The following is a 16,760-nucleotide window of genomic DNA, read 5'->3' on the forward strand; positions in this document are numbered from 1 at the left end:
CTCAATGACTTCCCTTCATCACTCCCCCCCCCAGTTTTTGGTTCCTGACAGAGCTGTGGTGACCCTCCCCCCTGGAGCTGCATACAAGCCCTGACCCACAGTGATCCATGAACTTAATACAGGGAGTCAAGTATCAAGGGGTAGCCGTGTTAGTCTGTATCTACAAAAACAACAAGGAGTCTGGTGGCACCTTAAAGACTAACAGATTTATTTGGGCATAAGCTTTCATGGTTAAAAACCTCACTTCTTCAGATGCATAGAGAAGTGCATTTGAAGAAGTGAGGTTTTTACCCACAGAAGCTTATGCCCAAATAAATCTGTTAGTCTTTAAGGTGCCACCAGACTCCTTGTGTTTTAATACAGAGAGGTCCCCAAAGACACTGCATGCCGTTGCAATATCAGTCACAATACTATACTAATAATTATGTGAATTATGATAAGGCTCAGTTATTGATGGACATTATTATTGATATTGTGGTGGTCCCTAGGACACCTACTCATGGACCAAGACACATTGTGCTAGGAGCTGTACAAACCCAGAATGTTCATGTGGTAAAGTAATGTTGCTCAATACTGAAGATGGAAAGTCCTCAGCAATGTTCTCATTGTCATCACTGAGAGTTTTCCAGCACCAAAATGCTTTACGACATGAACCCGTTAATTCGGTCCATGGCCTGGGGAAAACTCTTGGCATCATCCAAAAGGAAATGATGCCTTTGTGTAGGTGATGGATATGGTGACATTTTCTTCCCTGTCCTGAATGATCTATTTTTAATGAAGATGAATGTGAAAGGTTTGTTTACCTTAAGGCTGCCACAAAAGAAGCTGGAATCTGTGACATGACTTCTTCACTTGGTGTTTCAGAGAGCAGGATCCTGGTTCTGCCATCTGTCTCCGATCTGCGCCCCCTTCACCTATTTTAGTTGTCTCAAGGTACATCTATCCTGCACACCACTGGCGGAGGTGTGTGGGGACTTTGTAGCCACACACCACAGTGAAGAGCACTAATGAGACCTGCGTGTTTCTGGCTGGACACCCTAGTGACACGCAGGGAATGGACCAGAGAAGGAAAAGTTTCAGAACTAAAAGTCTTTATTATTTGAAGCCCAAGACATGGAGCAGGCCCCACTATGCTCGGTGCTGTACAAACACAGAAGAAAGAGATGGTCCCTGCCCCAGGCTTCTCTCACCCTGTCCTGTTGAAGGTGTGTGTGAAATACTTAAATATTCATTGGGCCAAAGAGACAGACTGAGAATTACGCTCCAGCTACTGGTTGGGGCACTCGTGTAGGAGCTGGGAGACCCAAGCTCCAGTCCCCTTGCTGCAATGAATTGTTAGATATTTCATACGCCTCCTCCACATCCTGTCTGTGCCCTAGAGCTGTTCTGTGCCTTGGCATCTGAGTGCGCTGCAAAGGCAGAGTGAGTGTGCGTGGGTTATGATGGGTTGGGTCAGTGCTCAAGGAGCACAGAGTTATGATAGTGTGACGCATGGCTAGAAAGGGTTAAACATCCTGCAAAATAAACAACTCCCAAAAGACATGTGGAGGGATAATGTTTGTGGTTTTGTGTATTTATATATGTTTGAGTAGGGTCGACAATGTAATCAACAGACCCTGTCCCATGCTGCATTCTGATTAGTTCAGAGACCTCCTTCAAAGCCATCCTAAATTTCCTTTTGTTCCTGGAGGAACTCCCACCTTGTCAAAGAGAACATGAAATTGTATAAAAGATCCTTGGGTCCTGATTCTGTCATCTCAGATCTGCTGAGGCTTCATGCAGGGGAAGCCTAGAGATTCTAGTCCTTTCCTGGAACACCCTGCAATGACTTTGAACTATAACCTATGAACTATTTCTGAAAGAACTCTTTGCAACTACAAAGCTCATCATCTCTGGTATGAATCTGAACCTCAATGAATTGAACACATGTCTGTATGTATATTGATCTTTTAATCATCCTCTCTCTTTTGTTTTTTAATAAATTTTAGCTTAGTTAATAAGAAATGGCTGTAGTGTGTATTTGGGTAAGATATGAAACATTCGTTAACCTGGGATGTGTCTGATCCTTTGGGATTGGTAGAACCTATTCTTTTATATGATGAAATAAGATTTTCAGAAATCATCATATTTCAGTTACGTACCTGGATGGAGGCCTGAGGCTGGATCAGTTTAAGGGAACTGTGTTGGACTTCTGAGTAACCAGTAAGTTAATAAAGAAGCTGTTTTATGCTGGCTTGGTAAATCTAAGTATGAGAAAATGCACCAGCTTTATGGAGATTGTCTGCCCCATTCTTTGCAGTTCATCCTAATTGAGCTGACCCCCACTGGGACCCCGGTCAGAGTAGCATTGGCATGTAGCTTTACTCAGCATCTCCTCATTAAGAAGAAAGTCCAGGGTGCCAGGAGATGGTGGGGGTGGGAGCCCATGCTGGTGAAGTTCGCACCTTCCCCTTCTCTTGTCTTTTGGTCAGCCAGCGTGACGATGGCCAACTTTCCTCCTTAAGTCTCTTTCTCCGAGAACCCCAAAGGGAGTGATGGGGCAATAGCCCATCTCCTCACTATCTTCTCCGTCAATTAGCTCGAATTTCCCACACACCAGTTTTGGTTCATTGACTTCTGCTGTTGCGCAGTTCTCATTTACCAGGCACGACTATAACACTGTCCTGGAGTTTTAGTGAAAAGGCTTTTTGTTTAGACTTATTCACTATTCTGTCTCTTCTTTGCATATTTTTTCCATCCCCGTTTGTTTTTCTTGGTCACCGTGATGCTCTATGAACTTTCACTCACTTCTCCCAGTTGAGCTCACACTGAGAGTAAGTTTGTAGGCTAAATATCACAGACCCTTTGTGGGACTTTTAAAAGCATCCAAGTTGCAAACACCTTTGAAATCAGTGAGTTTGAGGAGCCTTGGTGCTTTGGAAAAACCCATTAGGCACCTAAATACCTTTAAAAATCTGTCTGTAAGTGCCCTTGAGATAACTTAAAAACCCACCACAAGTACCCGGCATAACTAAAGTGAAGTGCAGCAAAACTCACCACCAGCGACCCTGAAAGCACCAATCTCTCCCCTTTTCTATTAGCGTTTGAAACACAAATCCCTTGGTTAGTCCATTGGATTCAATATCCTGGCAGTAATGGGCATAATGAACAGAACTCCCCAGATGCCAGTCCAGCAAACCACTCACACACTTTGAACTGTAGTGACTCAGTGGGAATACCCTGACGTTTACAATTAAGCATGTGCTTAAATGCTTTGCTGCCTGGGAGCTGGAGCACTCAGTGTTATGTAGGACCCAGTCTGCTCACATTGATCAAGTGCAGGATACCCCGTCAGGTCCAGGTCCCTGGCACCAACACTGTGGACCAATTTCTCCCAGAACTGAGCTCGATGGTCAGATGATCTTCAGTACAGCAGAACTGATGCCTAAAATCACTGTTGTAAAGTTTCCTCCAGATGCTCATGGCATATCCTCAGGGAAGTGGGTACGGCACTACATACTGTGACAGACCCAGAGCAGTGGGGTACAGGAGTCTGTTAGAGGGCAAATATACTGGTCACTGGATGAGTAGTTTTCTGTTCCCTGAGTGACCAGAGCAGGGGCTGCACTAGAGTAATCAGGAACCTGCTAGAACCAGTTAAGGCAGGCAGGCTAATTAGGACACCTGGAGCCAATTAAGAAGAAGCTTCTAGAATCAATTAAGGCAAGCTAATCCGGGCACCTGGGTTTTAAAAAGGAGCTCACTTCAGTTTGTGGGGCGAGTGTGAGGAGCTGGGAGCAAGAGGCACAAGGAGCTGAGAGTGAGAGGGTGTGCTGCTGGAGGACTGAGGAGCACAAGCATTATCAGACACCAGGAGGAAGGTCCTGTGGTGAGAATAAGGAAGGTGTTTGGAGGAGGCCATGGGGAAGTAGCCCAGGGAGTTGTAGCTGTCATGCAGCTGTTACAGGAGGCACTATAGACAGCTGCAGTCCACAGGGCCCTAGGCTGGAACCCCGAGTAGAGGGCGGGTCTGGGTTCCCCCCAAACCTCCCAATTGACCTGGAGTGTGGGTTCTCCCAGAGGGGAAGGTCTCTGGGCTGTTCCCCAACCCACATGGTGAATCTCTGAGGCAAGAAAATCCGCCAATAAGCGCAGGACCCACCAAGATAGAGGAGGAACTTTGTCACACTGGTGTTAGGAGTGGGATCTTGGGGTGCACAGCGTGGCGGAAGAAGGAGGGTGATTTAAACAAAAAACAAAAAAACAAAAAAAAAGGAGAGGGTTTATTTTTTTCCACCACAATGGATGATGTAGCGCGGGGACTGATACAAGCTACGGCGGCCCAGCAGGAGGCTACCCGTGTCCAGGCAGCTGCCCAACAGGAGGCAGTGTGGCTGCAGCAAGAGACTAATCACCTGCTGGTGGACCAGGCTGCTCAAGACTGAGCTATGTTGCGGGAACTGGTAAACCAGGTAAAGTCCCTTACAGAGCTGAATTGCGACCATGATGGGATGCGGCTCATACGGGCCAGCCATTGGCTGCAGAAAATGACACGGGAGGATGATGTAGAGGCATACCTTCTGGCCTTTGAGAGGACAGCCCTACGGGAGGCCTGGCCTCGAGATCAGTGGTCTGGCATCCTTGCCCCATTCCTGTGTGAGGAGGCCCAGAAGGCCTACCATGATCTGCCTGAAGAGGCTGCGGCAGACTACCCCCAGCTGAAAGCAGAGATCCTGGCCAGATCTGGGGTAACGACAGCAGTGCGGGCCCAGCAGTATCACGGTTGGAGGTACCAGGAAGACAAAACCCCACGGTCCCAATTGTATGACCTCATCCATCTCGCACGAAAGTGGTTGCAAACAGAGTCCTGGAGTCCGGAAGAGATACTAGCGGTTCTGGTCATCGACCAATACATGAGGGGACTACCACCAGACCTTCGTGCCTGGGTAAGCCAGAACGAACCCTCCACCTATGATGAGGTTGTCGCCCTGGTAGAGAGGCAAAGGACAGCGAGGGAGCTGACCTGACCAGTTAAGGAGCTGACCTGACCAGTTAAGTTAACCCCAGGTTAAACTAGCAACACCAAGCCTTAAAGTTCGGGTGACTGGACCACCAGGAGGGCCCAGGTGGAAAAAGAGAGAGGCTGAAGGCCCATTAGAGACCACAAAGAGTCGGAGCTCTGAGGGAGAAGAGGATCGTGATGTTAGACTGCCCAAACCAACGCTTAGGGCTCCATACAGATGTTATGCCTGCGGGGAGTGGGGACACATAGCTGCACAGTGTCCCAATGCTGAGGAGCCTATGCAGTGTAACCTGGGGAACTGGGCAGATCCATGCTCCCTAATTCACCTTGTGGGGATCTCACTAACCCCACATATGTATACCAGACCAGTGAAACTAAATGGGGAAGGGACCACGGCACTGGTTGATTTGGGGAGTGCTATCACGCTTATCTCAGGGAATCTCGTGAAGCGTAGTCAGCTGCTGCAGGCTAAACGTACGGGGACAACATGCGTCCATGGGACAGTTAGTTACTACCCCACCATCCCAGTAAATACCGAGATCCAAGGGAACACTACTGAGGTAGCAGCAGGTGTAGTCCCTAAACTCCCATACCCGGTGCTCATAGGGAGGGACTTCCCAGGGTTTGGAAACTTACTCCCAGTAGGGGGATTGGAGAAAAATGAGGACCCTAAAATTGATGAGGCATCCACAGCAGACTGTCAACCCCCAATCTTCTCTGAAATATCCCCAGATTTGTTATCCACTCCTAGACAGGGTAGAAAGACAAAAAGGGAAAGAAAGGCAGCTAAGGCCTTGGGAACCCGAATACTGACCCAAAGCCAGAGGGTCGCTCTTGTAGGTAGGCGGACCCGCACAGCTGAAAAGGAAGCCACGCAGGAGGGAGAAGCACCTGAGTCTGACCCCCACCCTAATGCTTCTGAACCAGTAGAGGCAACAGAGACTGGGCCCCTAGAACTTGGGCAGATTAGCTCCGGGAGAGGAAATTTTGGACGGGACCAGGCAGAAGACCCAAGGAATGACAACATTAGGAAGGAGGTGACTGAAATAGATGGGGTCCCCGTGGAAGGAAAAACCCAGGGACCAGGACCCTACTTCATAATGAAGAAGGATCTCTTATACCGGGTTGCGCCAGTACAGTGGTAGAAGGTACAGCAGATCCTAGTACCTCAAAAACACCAGAACGCTGTATTAAGTCTTGCTCATAGTCATCTTTTGGGGGGGCATTTGGGGGTAGAGCAGACCCTGGCACGAGTCCTACGACGGTTCTTCTGGCCCGGAGTACATGAAGAAGTGTGGAGATACTGTGCCTCCTGCCCGGAGTGTCAGCTGCACAGTCCCCATCCCCACTTGAGGGCACCTTTACAGTCCCCTTCGAGCGAATAGCCATGGACCTAGTGGGACCCCTGGAGAAGACGGCTCGGGGCCACCAATATATACTTGTTGTTTTGGACTATGCTACTCGCTACCCAGAAGCCGTCCCCCTGCGGAACACGGCCTCTAAAACTATAGCCAAAGAGCTGGTGGGGATCTTTGCCCGAATGGGGCTACCGAAGGAGATATTAACCGACCAAGGAACCCCATTTATGTCGAAGCTAATGAAGGACCTCTGTACGCTGCTCCATATACATACCCTGAGAACTTCGGTCTACCATCCGCAGACTGATGGGTTGGTAGAAAGTTTTAACCGAACCCTCAAGGCTATGATAAGGAAGGTGGTAAGTTGGGATGGGAAGGATTGGGACACCCTACTACCCTACCTTATGTTCGCTATCCGGGAGGTACCACAGGCCTCAACTGGGTTTTCCCCCTTTGAGTTATTATACGGGCGTCACCCCCGTGGCATACTAGATATCGCCAAAGAGATCTGGGAAGAGGAATCCAACGAGGGGAGAAATATAATAGAGCATGTAATGCAGATGCGAGACCGGATAGCCTGGGTTACCCCTATTGTATGGGAACATTTGGAGAAGGTACAGGAGGCCCAGCAAACCCATTACACTAGCCAGGCAAAAGTGCGACAGTTCCAACCAGGGGATCGGGTTATGGTGTTGGTACCCACAGCAGAAAGCAAGCTTCTGGCCCAATGGCAGGGGCCCTATGAGGTGGTTGAACCCATGGGGGAAGTAACCTACAAGGTGTGGCAGCCAGGACGCAGAAAACAAGAACAGATTTATCACGTTAACCTTCTGAAACCCTGGCATGCACAAGAGGCATGCACAACGGTCCAAAAAGACCTAACCCAGGAAAACAAGCCTTCCAAACAGGTGAGAGTGTCTCCCGATTTAACACCAGACCAGAAGAATGAGGTGTCTGAGATGATCTTCCGGAACCAAGATGTGTTCTCGACAAAACCGGGTCGAACAACCAAGACATATCACCACATCGTCACGAACCCTGGGGCCAGAGTAACAATGAGGCCCTATCGGGTGCCAGCAGCAAAAAGGGAGGAAATAAAAGCAGAAGTAAAAAAAATGCTGGAGTTGGGGATCATCGAAGAATCCCACAGTCAGTGGTCCAGCCCAATCGTGCTGGTGCCCAAACCTGATGGCACCACAAGATTTTGCAACGACTTCCGGCGACTAAACGAAGTATCCCAGTTCGACACGTACCCCATACCTCGCATAGATGAGCTAGTGGACTGTCTGGGTAATGCCCGGTACTTGACTACCCTAGACTTGACAAAGGGGTACTGGCAGATTCCCCTTGCAGAAGATGCAAAGGAAAAGACTGTGTTCTCTACACCAGAGGGTCTTTTTCAATATACTGTCCTCCCTTTTGGACTACATGGGGCCCCAGCTACCTTCCAGCGCCTCATGGACAAGCTATTACGCCCGCATAACAGTTATGCTGCTGCCTACTTGGATGATGTGGTCATTCATACCCCAAACTGGGAAACCCACCTGGAGAAGGTGGAGGCAGTCCTCGATACCTTCAGGCGAGCTGGCCTTACAGCAAACCCTGCCAAGTGCGCTGTAGGGTTTACAGAAGCCAAATATCTTGGCTACATTGTGGGAAAAGGTCTGGTAAAACGCCAAGTGAACAAGTTAGAGGCCATCCAAAATTGGCCCTGACCAAGTCGCAAGAAACAAGTCCGGGCATTCCTAGGTGTGGTGGGGTATTACTGACGATTTATCCCTCCCCTCTTTGCCACAAGGGCAAGCCACCTGACAGACCTAGTGGAAGCCCGTGGACCTGATCTGGTGAGATGGTCTGATGCAGCAGAGGAAGCATTCACAGACCTACGGACTGCCCTCTGCAATAACCCCGTACTGATAGCCTCTGATTTCACCAAGGAGTTTATCCTGCAGACGGATGCATTGGAAGTAGGGTTGGGGGCCGTTCTATCACAGATGGTCAGGTAGGAGGAACACCGAATTCTATACCTCAGTCGGAAACTCCTTCCAAGGTAACAAAAATATGCAGTGGTGGAGAGAGAATGCCTCGCTGTAAAATGGGCCATGGAAACATTGCGCTACTACCTGCTTGGGCGCAGATTTGTCCTGGTGACCGACCATGCCCCTCTTCAATGGATACAGCGTGTAGCGAGGTGGTTACCCGGCTCCTGCCTGAGGGGTTTAAAAGAGCCCTGGCAGAGGGCTGGGGCAAAGAGAAAATCTACTGGGCTGATTGGGGAAGTAGCCACAGCTGGGCCACGCCCCAATCAGGCCCCAGCTGGCCTGTATAAGAAGGCTGGGAGCCAAGAGCTCAGCAGTCTCTCTCTGAGTGCAGAGAGAGAAGGACCTCACTGCAGGGAACTAGCGCAGAGAACCTGGGTGGAGCAGGGCTGGGGAAAGGCTGAGGAGCTGGGGAGCTCCAGGCTGGATAGCCCCAGGCTGCGGCCTAGTATTAGGCCAAGGAGTACTGGGGGTTGCAGAGGGCAGCCCAGGGCTAGGCCAAGGCAGCAGATACAAACCCTCCTTGCTAGTGATGAGTGGCCTAGACTGCAGTCTGCCCCAGGGAGCGGGAGCTAGTTGGTGACTGGCAGTGGCCTAGTACTGAGGCAAGGTGCGGATAGTGGGTGGGGGTTCCCCTGGGAGGGGAGACCTAGCGTGTGTGGGTATTGCCAGGGGGCAGCACCCAGAGCAAGGGGCACCAGGGTCGTGGGAGGGACACGGGGACCAGGGCAGAGGACAAGGCAGATCACTGGCCTGCAGAGGGCGAGCCAGAGGCTGGTGAGCTAATTCCCTGGATGACCAGCAGGAGGCGCCGCAGGGGTGAGTCCGGACCTCTACACAGCGGAACAAGGAGAAGAACACAAGGGTGACCAGATGGTTCTTATCCCTCCAACCTTTCCAGTTCTGTGTGCAAGACGGAGCAGGGAGCCATGATGGCAATGCCGATGGCTTGTCACATGTGCACTGTCTGGCGTTCCAAGCTGCCCAACCCCTTGGCGTTGAGCAGGGGGGAGGGATATGTAAGAGACCCAGACCAGTCGGGTACAGGAGTCTGGTAGAGGGCAAATATACTGGTCACTGGATGAGTAGTTTTCTGTTCCCTGAGTGACCAGAGCAGGGGCTGCACTAGAGTAATCAGGAACCTGCTAGAACCAGTTAAGGCAGGCAGGCTAATTAGGACACCTGGAGCCAATTAAGAAGAAGCTTCTAGAGTCAATTATGGCAGGCTAATCAGGGCACCTGGGTTTTAAAAAGGAGCTCACTTCAGTTTGTGGGGCGAGTGTGAGGAGCTGGGAGCAAGAGGCGCAAGGAGCTGAGAGTGAGAGGGTGTGCTGCTAGAGGACTGAGGAGCACAAGCATTATCAGACACCAGGAGGAAGGTCCTGTGGTGAGAATAAGGAAGGTGTTTGGAGGAGGCCATGGGGAAGTAGCCCAGGGAGTTGTAGCTGTCATGCAGCTGTAACAGGAGGCACTATAGACAGCTGCAGTCCACAGGGCCCTGGGCTGGAACCTGGAGTAGAGGGTGGGCCCAGGTTCCCCCCAAACCTCCCAATTGACCTGGAGTGTGGGTTCTCCCAGAGGGGAAGGTCTCTGGGCTGTTCCCCAACCCACATGGTGAATCTCTGAGGCAAGAAAATCCACCAATAAGCGCAGAACCCACCAAGATAGAGGAGGACTTCTGTCCTTCTCTTTAACCGTGTTGCCTTATTCCACAATAGGGCTCACTACATACAGAGACCCAGCCAGGGGAGCATCTTATGCCAAAAGTAAAAAAAGTTTGAAAATCCCTGTGTTTAGCTCCAGGAGCAGAAAAAGCATTACCGGTCACACAACTATCCTGTCTTCATTCAAAACACAAACCGAAAATGCTGCAAATATTATTTTAGCTGGAAATTTACCCTTTTAGATATGAATAAATTCTGTATGAAATTTTAAGAAACGTGGTGGTGATTTTCTCATTATTAGAGCTATTCAGGACCAGAATTTTCATTTCATGGGAAATTCCATGAGTTCAATTTTTGTTTTCATTCCAATTCTGACTTTTTATTTAGAATTTGATTTTGAGATTTTATTTACTTTATTACACTTTGTCATTTATTTTATTTTTCTATTCTATTCTACTGTTTCCTTTTTATATTATATTTCATTTTGTATTATTTTATAAAATTATTGTTTATTCCCCCTACTCAAACTTTTCTAGAAATTTCCCATGGAATATTTTGATCTTCAGAATTTGGCATTTTCTGATGGTAAAAACATTTCATCAGAAAATTATCGATCTTCATTAGCACATATCAGAGACTCTTGTACCAGAACTATAGGCCCCTTGTTGGTCTATTGGAGTGAATGATAACCACTAGAACGCGTGTTCCAGCAGTTACAGAAGAACACAAATATCCAATTATTTCTGAATGCAAAACAAACTAGACAGACGAGAATCTTCTCCGACCATGGCTTAAATTTTAAATTCCAAGTTGTTTGACTGCACAACTTAAGGAATATTTTTTAACTGAAATCAGGGGTTTAATCATTATTACTGGCTATTTACCATTCACTGTGATCAGCTGCCATGTAGCGATCCAAACGAAGCATACAGAAAACATTGTTCATATTACCCTTGGCTTCCTCCTAGTGCCACAGTATGACTGCCCCTTTCCCATCTCTGAAGCCCCCAATGCCCGTTGGCCCTGCATACATTCTTGCTTGTGCAGCTGGTGCTGAAGCTGGTACCGCGGTTTCTATTTTTAGTGAGCTGGCTAGAATACATCTAGAGCAGCTACAGGAGATGGCATTCACACCCCTAGCTGCAGTGTAGACCCACCCCACGTATGTAAACTGAATTATTCAGTCAGGCCTCTTTCTGTCAGTCAGTTGTTTTTGACCTGGCAAATCAGCGTAAATTCTCAGCATGCCATTTTAATGCAGAAGACAGACAGGTTCTTTGGATTCCCAGAGTTCTTTTCAAAGCCACGAACATACTGACGTAGTTTCACAGGGATTCACTTACGTGAGGTCTCCACACAGACTTTGCACCAGGATCATTATTTTGGTTAGTGGTGTGACTTTGTTTTGGAAATCATTCAACCAGTACAACCTCTAGCGCGGACACAGCGAACCAATATCGGGGTTCTTTGGACTGGTATAGCTTATCCCCCTTTGGAATGAACTATCCTCATTCAAGCAGCTTGACATCAGTGTAGTTGTATCCAGTTAGATTAGATAAGTGGCCATAGGCTCCGACTCTGTGGGTGCTATGGGGCTGGAGCACCCATGGGGAAAAATTGGTGGGTGCACCCACCGTCAGCCAAGTGCTCCCCACCCCTGCCCCACCTCACCTCCACCTCCTCCCCTCAGCCCGCCACGTCCCTGCTTCCCCGCTTCTCCGCCTGCCTCCCAGCACTTGCCGCCACAAAACAGCTGTTTCGCAGCATAACTAGCTCTGGGAGGGAGGGGCGAGGAACGGGAAGGTGGTGTGCTCATGGGAGGAGGCAGGGAAGAGGTGGGGCTGGGGTGGGGATTTGGAAAAGGGGTTGGAATGGGGGTGGAGAAGGGGCAGCAGGGGGCAGGGCGGGGCAGGGAAAGGGGTGGGACAAGGGGCAGAGGGGGGTTGACCACCCACAAGCGCCAGCAGAAATCGGCGCCTATTTGAGTGGCCCTCTCCAGAGCCACCTGGAGGCCTCAGGGAAGCCCAGAATTCAGCCCCTCACCTCAGTTACCGTTCTTCATTCCCCAAATAAACTCCACAGAGGTTTTTTCCAGTCCAATAGCAACATCCCCCCTTTTAGGTTCCATTTATTAAGTTACCCTTCAAAACTAAAATGCAGATGACACCTTCCTTCCAGTTGCCTACACCCCAAACTCCCCCCGTCCGGTCTGAGTCTTGCCCGCCTTAGCAGGCTACTCCCAGCTCCTCTGAGCTGGAGCAATTCCCCCAGTTGCAGGGTTTTCCCTCATTCACTCTCTGAACTTTCACTTCAGCCTCCTGAGTTTCCCTCCTCCCCCATCTGCCTTCTGCCCTTTATTGGATATTGCCTGAGTCCCTTCAGGTGGGAACCCTTCTCTAACTAGGTATAGCCTGGCCCTGACTCGCCAGCTACCGGGTACCCAGCCCTGTCATAGGCAAGGATAGGCCAATGTAGTTTAAGTGGTGCAATTTCTATGTGTAGACAAGTCTTGACTCATTTATTCCTCACACTGGACATGAAGGGGAGAGATAAGTGGAGGTCTGACAAGATTGACGACAGAAAGAGCAGACTCAGTTTTGTTCTTTTATTGCACGATACTTTTGGTCACTGAGAAAATGGAGAAACACGAGAAGGAACTAGTGGAAAACATTCCCTGGGAAAGTTCTCAGGATACTGGTTTGGCTGTAAATGTACAGGCTGGGTTTTCCCATAAAAGGCCGACGTTAGGCAACCAAATCCTATAGACAGTGAATGAGAGTTGGGCACCTCACACCCTTCAGTCCCATTGTCAAATGCAATTGGACGTGCTGGAGCAGACAGGACTTTGGACTGGGACTCTGGATATTTGGTTTCCTGCCAAGAACACACTGAGTGATTCCAACCCTCTTGGATTCACAAACGCAGCTTGGCTGCCGGAAAACCCTGCAGGCACCCAAGTGTTTCAAGTAAATGGGCCACACGTGCCACTGGCCGTGCCCTCTGGAGCACCACACCAGGCATCCGGACGCCAAGGCCCCAGAGTGATGCACAAACCTGGGGAAGGTGGGCGTTTCCCTGCCTGATTCTTCTCCAGGGCCCCACCTGCTAGTCAGGTGCCCAGAGGCTTTGGAAAATCCCAATTGGGCCCTAAGTATCTGGAAACAACTGGCCCTGAATTATTGCTGAAAAACAGATAAATCCGAGTCCTGTCCTGGTGTCTTTTGTTCTGGGGCACAGATCAGAGGGTTTCCTTTGGCTTTTCTCTTCCTTTGAATGAAGCCTGGGGATCAAATACATTCTATGAAAAGAAAGTTAATTATTCAATTTTCTAACATTGGATTTCTATGCTGACATTGCAAGTCTGTATTTTTAGAATGCAGATGTCTGATTGTTCAGGGGTTTGTGTGTATATCTAGAAGTCTCTCACCCTACCCGGAATAGATGCCCAGTGTTCCAGCTGAGTCCACTTCCCTGAACCCTCTCACTGAGCACAATCTCCCCTCATTCTCTGAACTTTGAGCAGCCACAAATTCAAGTGTCCCACCTGCCCAGTAGTACCCACCTGCGGTATCTTATATAGGTCCTAAAAAGGCTGGCGTCACAGGATTTAAGAAGTCTCTCCCTGTCCACTTTCTCCCAGAGCTGTGATCTTTAAGAGCATGACTTGAAGACCAATGAAGCTCAGAGAAATACAGCATGGGACTTCAGCAGTCTTTGGTTCAGGCCCTACCCCAGCCCATGTTATATCTATTTTAACCCAATGAAATTGACCGGTTAGCATGGTCCAAATATGAATTTCCTGCAAGCTTTCCTCAGGGCCTCCTGCACCTCTTTGTTTCTCAGGCTGTAGATGAGGGAATTGACCAGGGGAGTCAGGACTGTGTAGACAACAGACAGAACTTTCTTGAAGTCACTCAGGATGTCAATGGTTGGGAACATATAGACAATCAGCAGAGTTCCATAAAAAATGCTCACCACAATGAGGTGGGAGGAGCAGGTGGAAAAGGCCTTTTGCCTTCCAGTGGTGGATGGTATTCTCAGGATGTTGGCGATGATGCAGATGTAGGACATCAAGGTAAGTAGGAATGGGACCAGTGAGGAAAGGAAGCTGAGTGTGAAAGCCAATGTTTCCATCAGGTGTGGGTCATTGCAGGAGAGCTTTACAAGAGGGAAAAAGTTGCAAAAGAAATGATCAATAACGTTGGGGCCACAGAACATTAACTGAGATATCGACAATGTTGATATGCCACTACATAAGAAGCCCCCTATCCAAGAGCCATCTGCAAGCTGGAGGCAGGCCCTGCCATTCATACGGGCTGCATAATGCAGTGGATTACATATTGCTAAGTACTGATCGTAAGACATCACCGATAGGAGAAGGCATTCTGTAACCACCAGAGAACCAAAGAAATAATATTGGGTGAGGCAGCCACTAAATGAAATGGTCCTATCCCCATTCAGGAGACCAGCCAGCACCCTGGGCAGGATGGTGGAGGTGTAGGAGGTCTCCAAGCAGGACAAGTTCCCCAGAAAGAAGTACATGGGGGTGTGAAGGTGCTGATCAGCCAGAACTAGCGCAGATATCAGGATCTTCCCGGCTACGGTTGCGATGTAGATGATGAAAAACAGCAGGAAGAGAAGAGTTTGTATCTCAGGGAGATTCCCAAATCCTCGCAGGATTAATTCTGTTAGAGATGTTTGATTCATTTGCTCTTGGTTCACCATGAGGTGCAACTAGGGTAAAGAAACCAAAATTTACAATGCAATCTGTAGAGGATACATTTTTATCACGCTTTGGCATCAATTTAGTTCCATAAATATTCCATAAGGCCCCTCATCCTGAGGGTCAATGAAGAACCAAGACTCTGGAGGCTAATTTCATATTTAGATCTTTGAGATTCCATTATCACCCCCTTCTGGTCAGTTAAGAGATCGATGCAGGTAAAAAACCACACACACCGTTGTGCATATTGATGTCAAAACCGGGAAAGCCATTTTGTATTAGTCGTTTGTAACTTTGACAAGTGGTCCCCATGGATCACTAGGGTGGACTGTGAGTTCTTGCAGTGCAAACCTATTATCGGTTCAGCTAACGGCTAGCAGGCTCTAGTGGACTCAGCCAAGAGTGGGGACAGTGATCAACATGCTGTCAAGGCAAGTTATGTTAGTCTCCATGAAACAAGGTCCAGCCCTTTCCTGCTTTTATTCTTTTTCCATTTTTAGACATTCATCCTAGACCTCTCCAGAGAGGGAGAGAGACTCGTCACTGAGCTGTTGCATCACAAACTGATGCCAAATTTATACTTCACTCCCCTTATGGCGTCCTTGGCCAGCATCACAACCACCATGGTGTTTTGGTTACTTTCCCTCAGAAACACTCACCAATTGAGTTTTGTTTTGTTTCTGTCTGCAATACATAGACTCATAGACTTTAATGTCAGAAAGGACCATTATGATCATCTAGTCTGACCTCCAGCACAACGCAGGCCACAGAATCTCACCCACCCAATCCTGTAACAAACCCCTAACCTATGCCCGAGTTATTGAAGTCCTCAAATTGTGGTTTAAAGACCACAAGGTGCAGAGAACCCTCCAGCAAGTGACCCATGCCCCACACTGCAGAGGAAGGCGAAAAACCTCCAGGGCCTCTGCCAATCTGCCCTGGAGGAAAATTCCTTCCCGACCCCAAATATGATGATCAGTTAAATCCTGATCATGTGGGCAAGACTCACCAGCCAGCACCCAGGAAAGAATTCTCTGTAGTAACTCAGATCCCACCCCATCTAACATCCCATCACAAGCCATTGGGCATATTTACCTGCTAATAATCAAAGATCAATTAATTGCCAAAATTATGCTATCCCATCATACCATCCCCTCCATAAACTTATCAAGCTTAGTCTTGAAGCCAGATATTTCTTTTGCCCCCACTACTCCCCTTGGAAGGCTGTTCCAGAACTTCACTCCTCTAATGGTTAGAAACCTTCGTCTAATTTCAAGTCTAAACTTCCTAATGTCCAGTTTATATCTATTTGTTCTTGTGTCCACATTGGTACTAAGCTTAAATAATTCCTCTCCCTCCCTGATATTTATCCCTCTGATATATTTATAGAGAGCAATCATATCTCCCCTCAGCCTTCTTTTGGTTAGGCTAAACAAGCCAAGCTCTTTGAGTCTCCTTTCATAAGACAGGTTTTCCATTCCTCGGATCATCCTAGTAGCCCTTCTCTGTACCTGTTCCAGTTTGAATTCATCCTTCTTAAACATGGGAGACCAGAACTGCACACAATATTCCAGATGAGGTCTCACCAGTGCCTTGTATAACGGTACTAACACCTCCTTATCTTTACTGGAAATACCTCGCCTGATGCATCCCAAGACCGCCTTAGCTTTTTTAACGGCCATATCACATTGGTGGCTCATAGTCATCCTGTGATCAACCAATACTCCGAGATCCTTCTCCTCCTCTGTTACTTCCAACTGAAGTGTCCCCAATTTATAACCAAAATTCTTGTTATTAATCCCTAAATGCATGACCTTGCACTTTTCACTATTAAATTTCATCCTGTTACTATTACTCCAGTTTACAAGGTCATCCAGATCTTCCTGTATGATATCCCGGTCCTTCTCTGTATTAGCAATACCTCCCAGCTTTGTGTCATCCGCAAACTTTATTAGCACATTCTCACTTTTTGTG

The 16,760-nt window shown here is 48.3% G+C and overlaps 1 protein-coding gene across 1 annotated transcript; it reads right to left on the reverse strand.

The window, feature by feature from the left end:
- Positions 1-13,837: 13,837 nt before the first annotated feature.
- Positions 13,838-14,788, reverse strand: LOC128845883 (olfactory receptor 1020-like). The gene has a single exon (XM_054044948.1). The coding sequence runs from the start codon at positions 14,786-14,788 to the stop codon at positions 13,838-13,840; it is 951 nt and encodes a 316-aa protein (XP_053900923.1).
- Between the last annotated feature and the right edge of the window lie 1,972 nt (positions 14,789-16,760).

This window comes from Malaclemys terrapin, chromosome 12 (genome assembly GCF_027887155.1).
Source record: "Malaclemys terrapin pileata isolate rMalTer1 chromosome 12, rMalTer1.hap1, whole genome shotgun sequence".
Taxonomy (NCBI): Eukaryota; Metazoa; Chordata; order Testudines; family Emydidae; genus Malaclemys; species Malaclemys terrapin.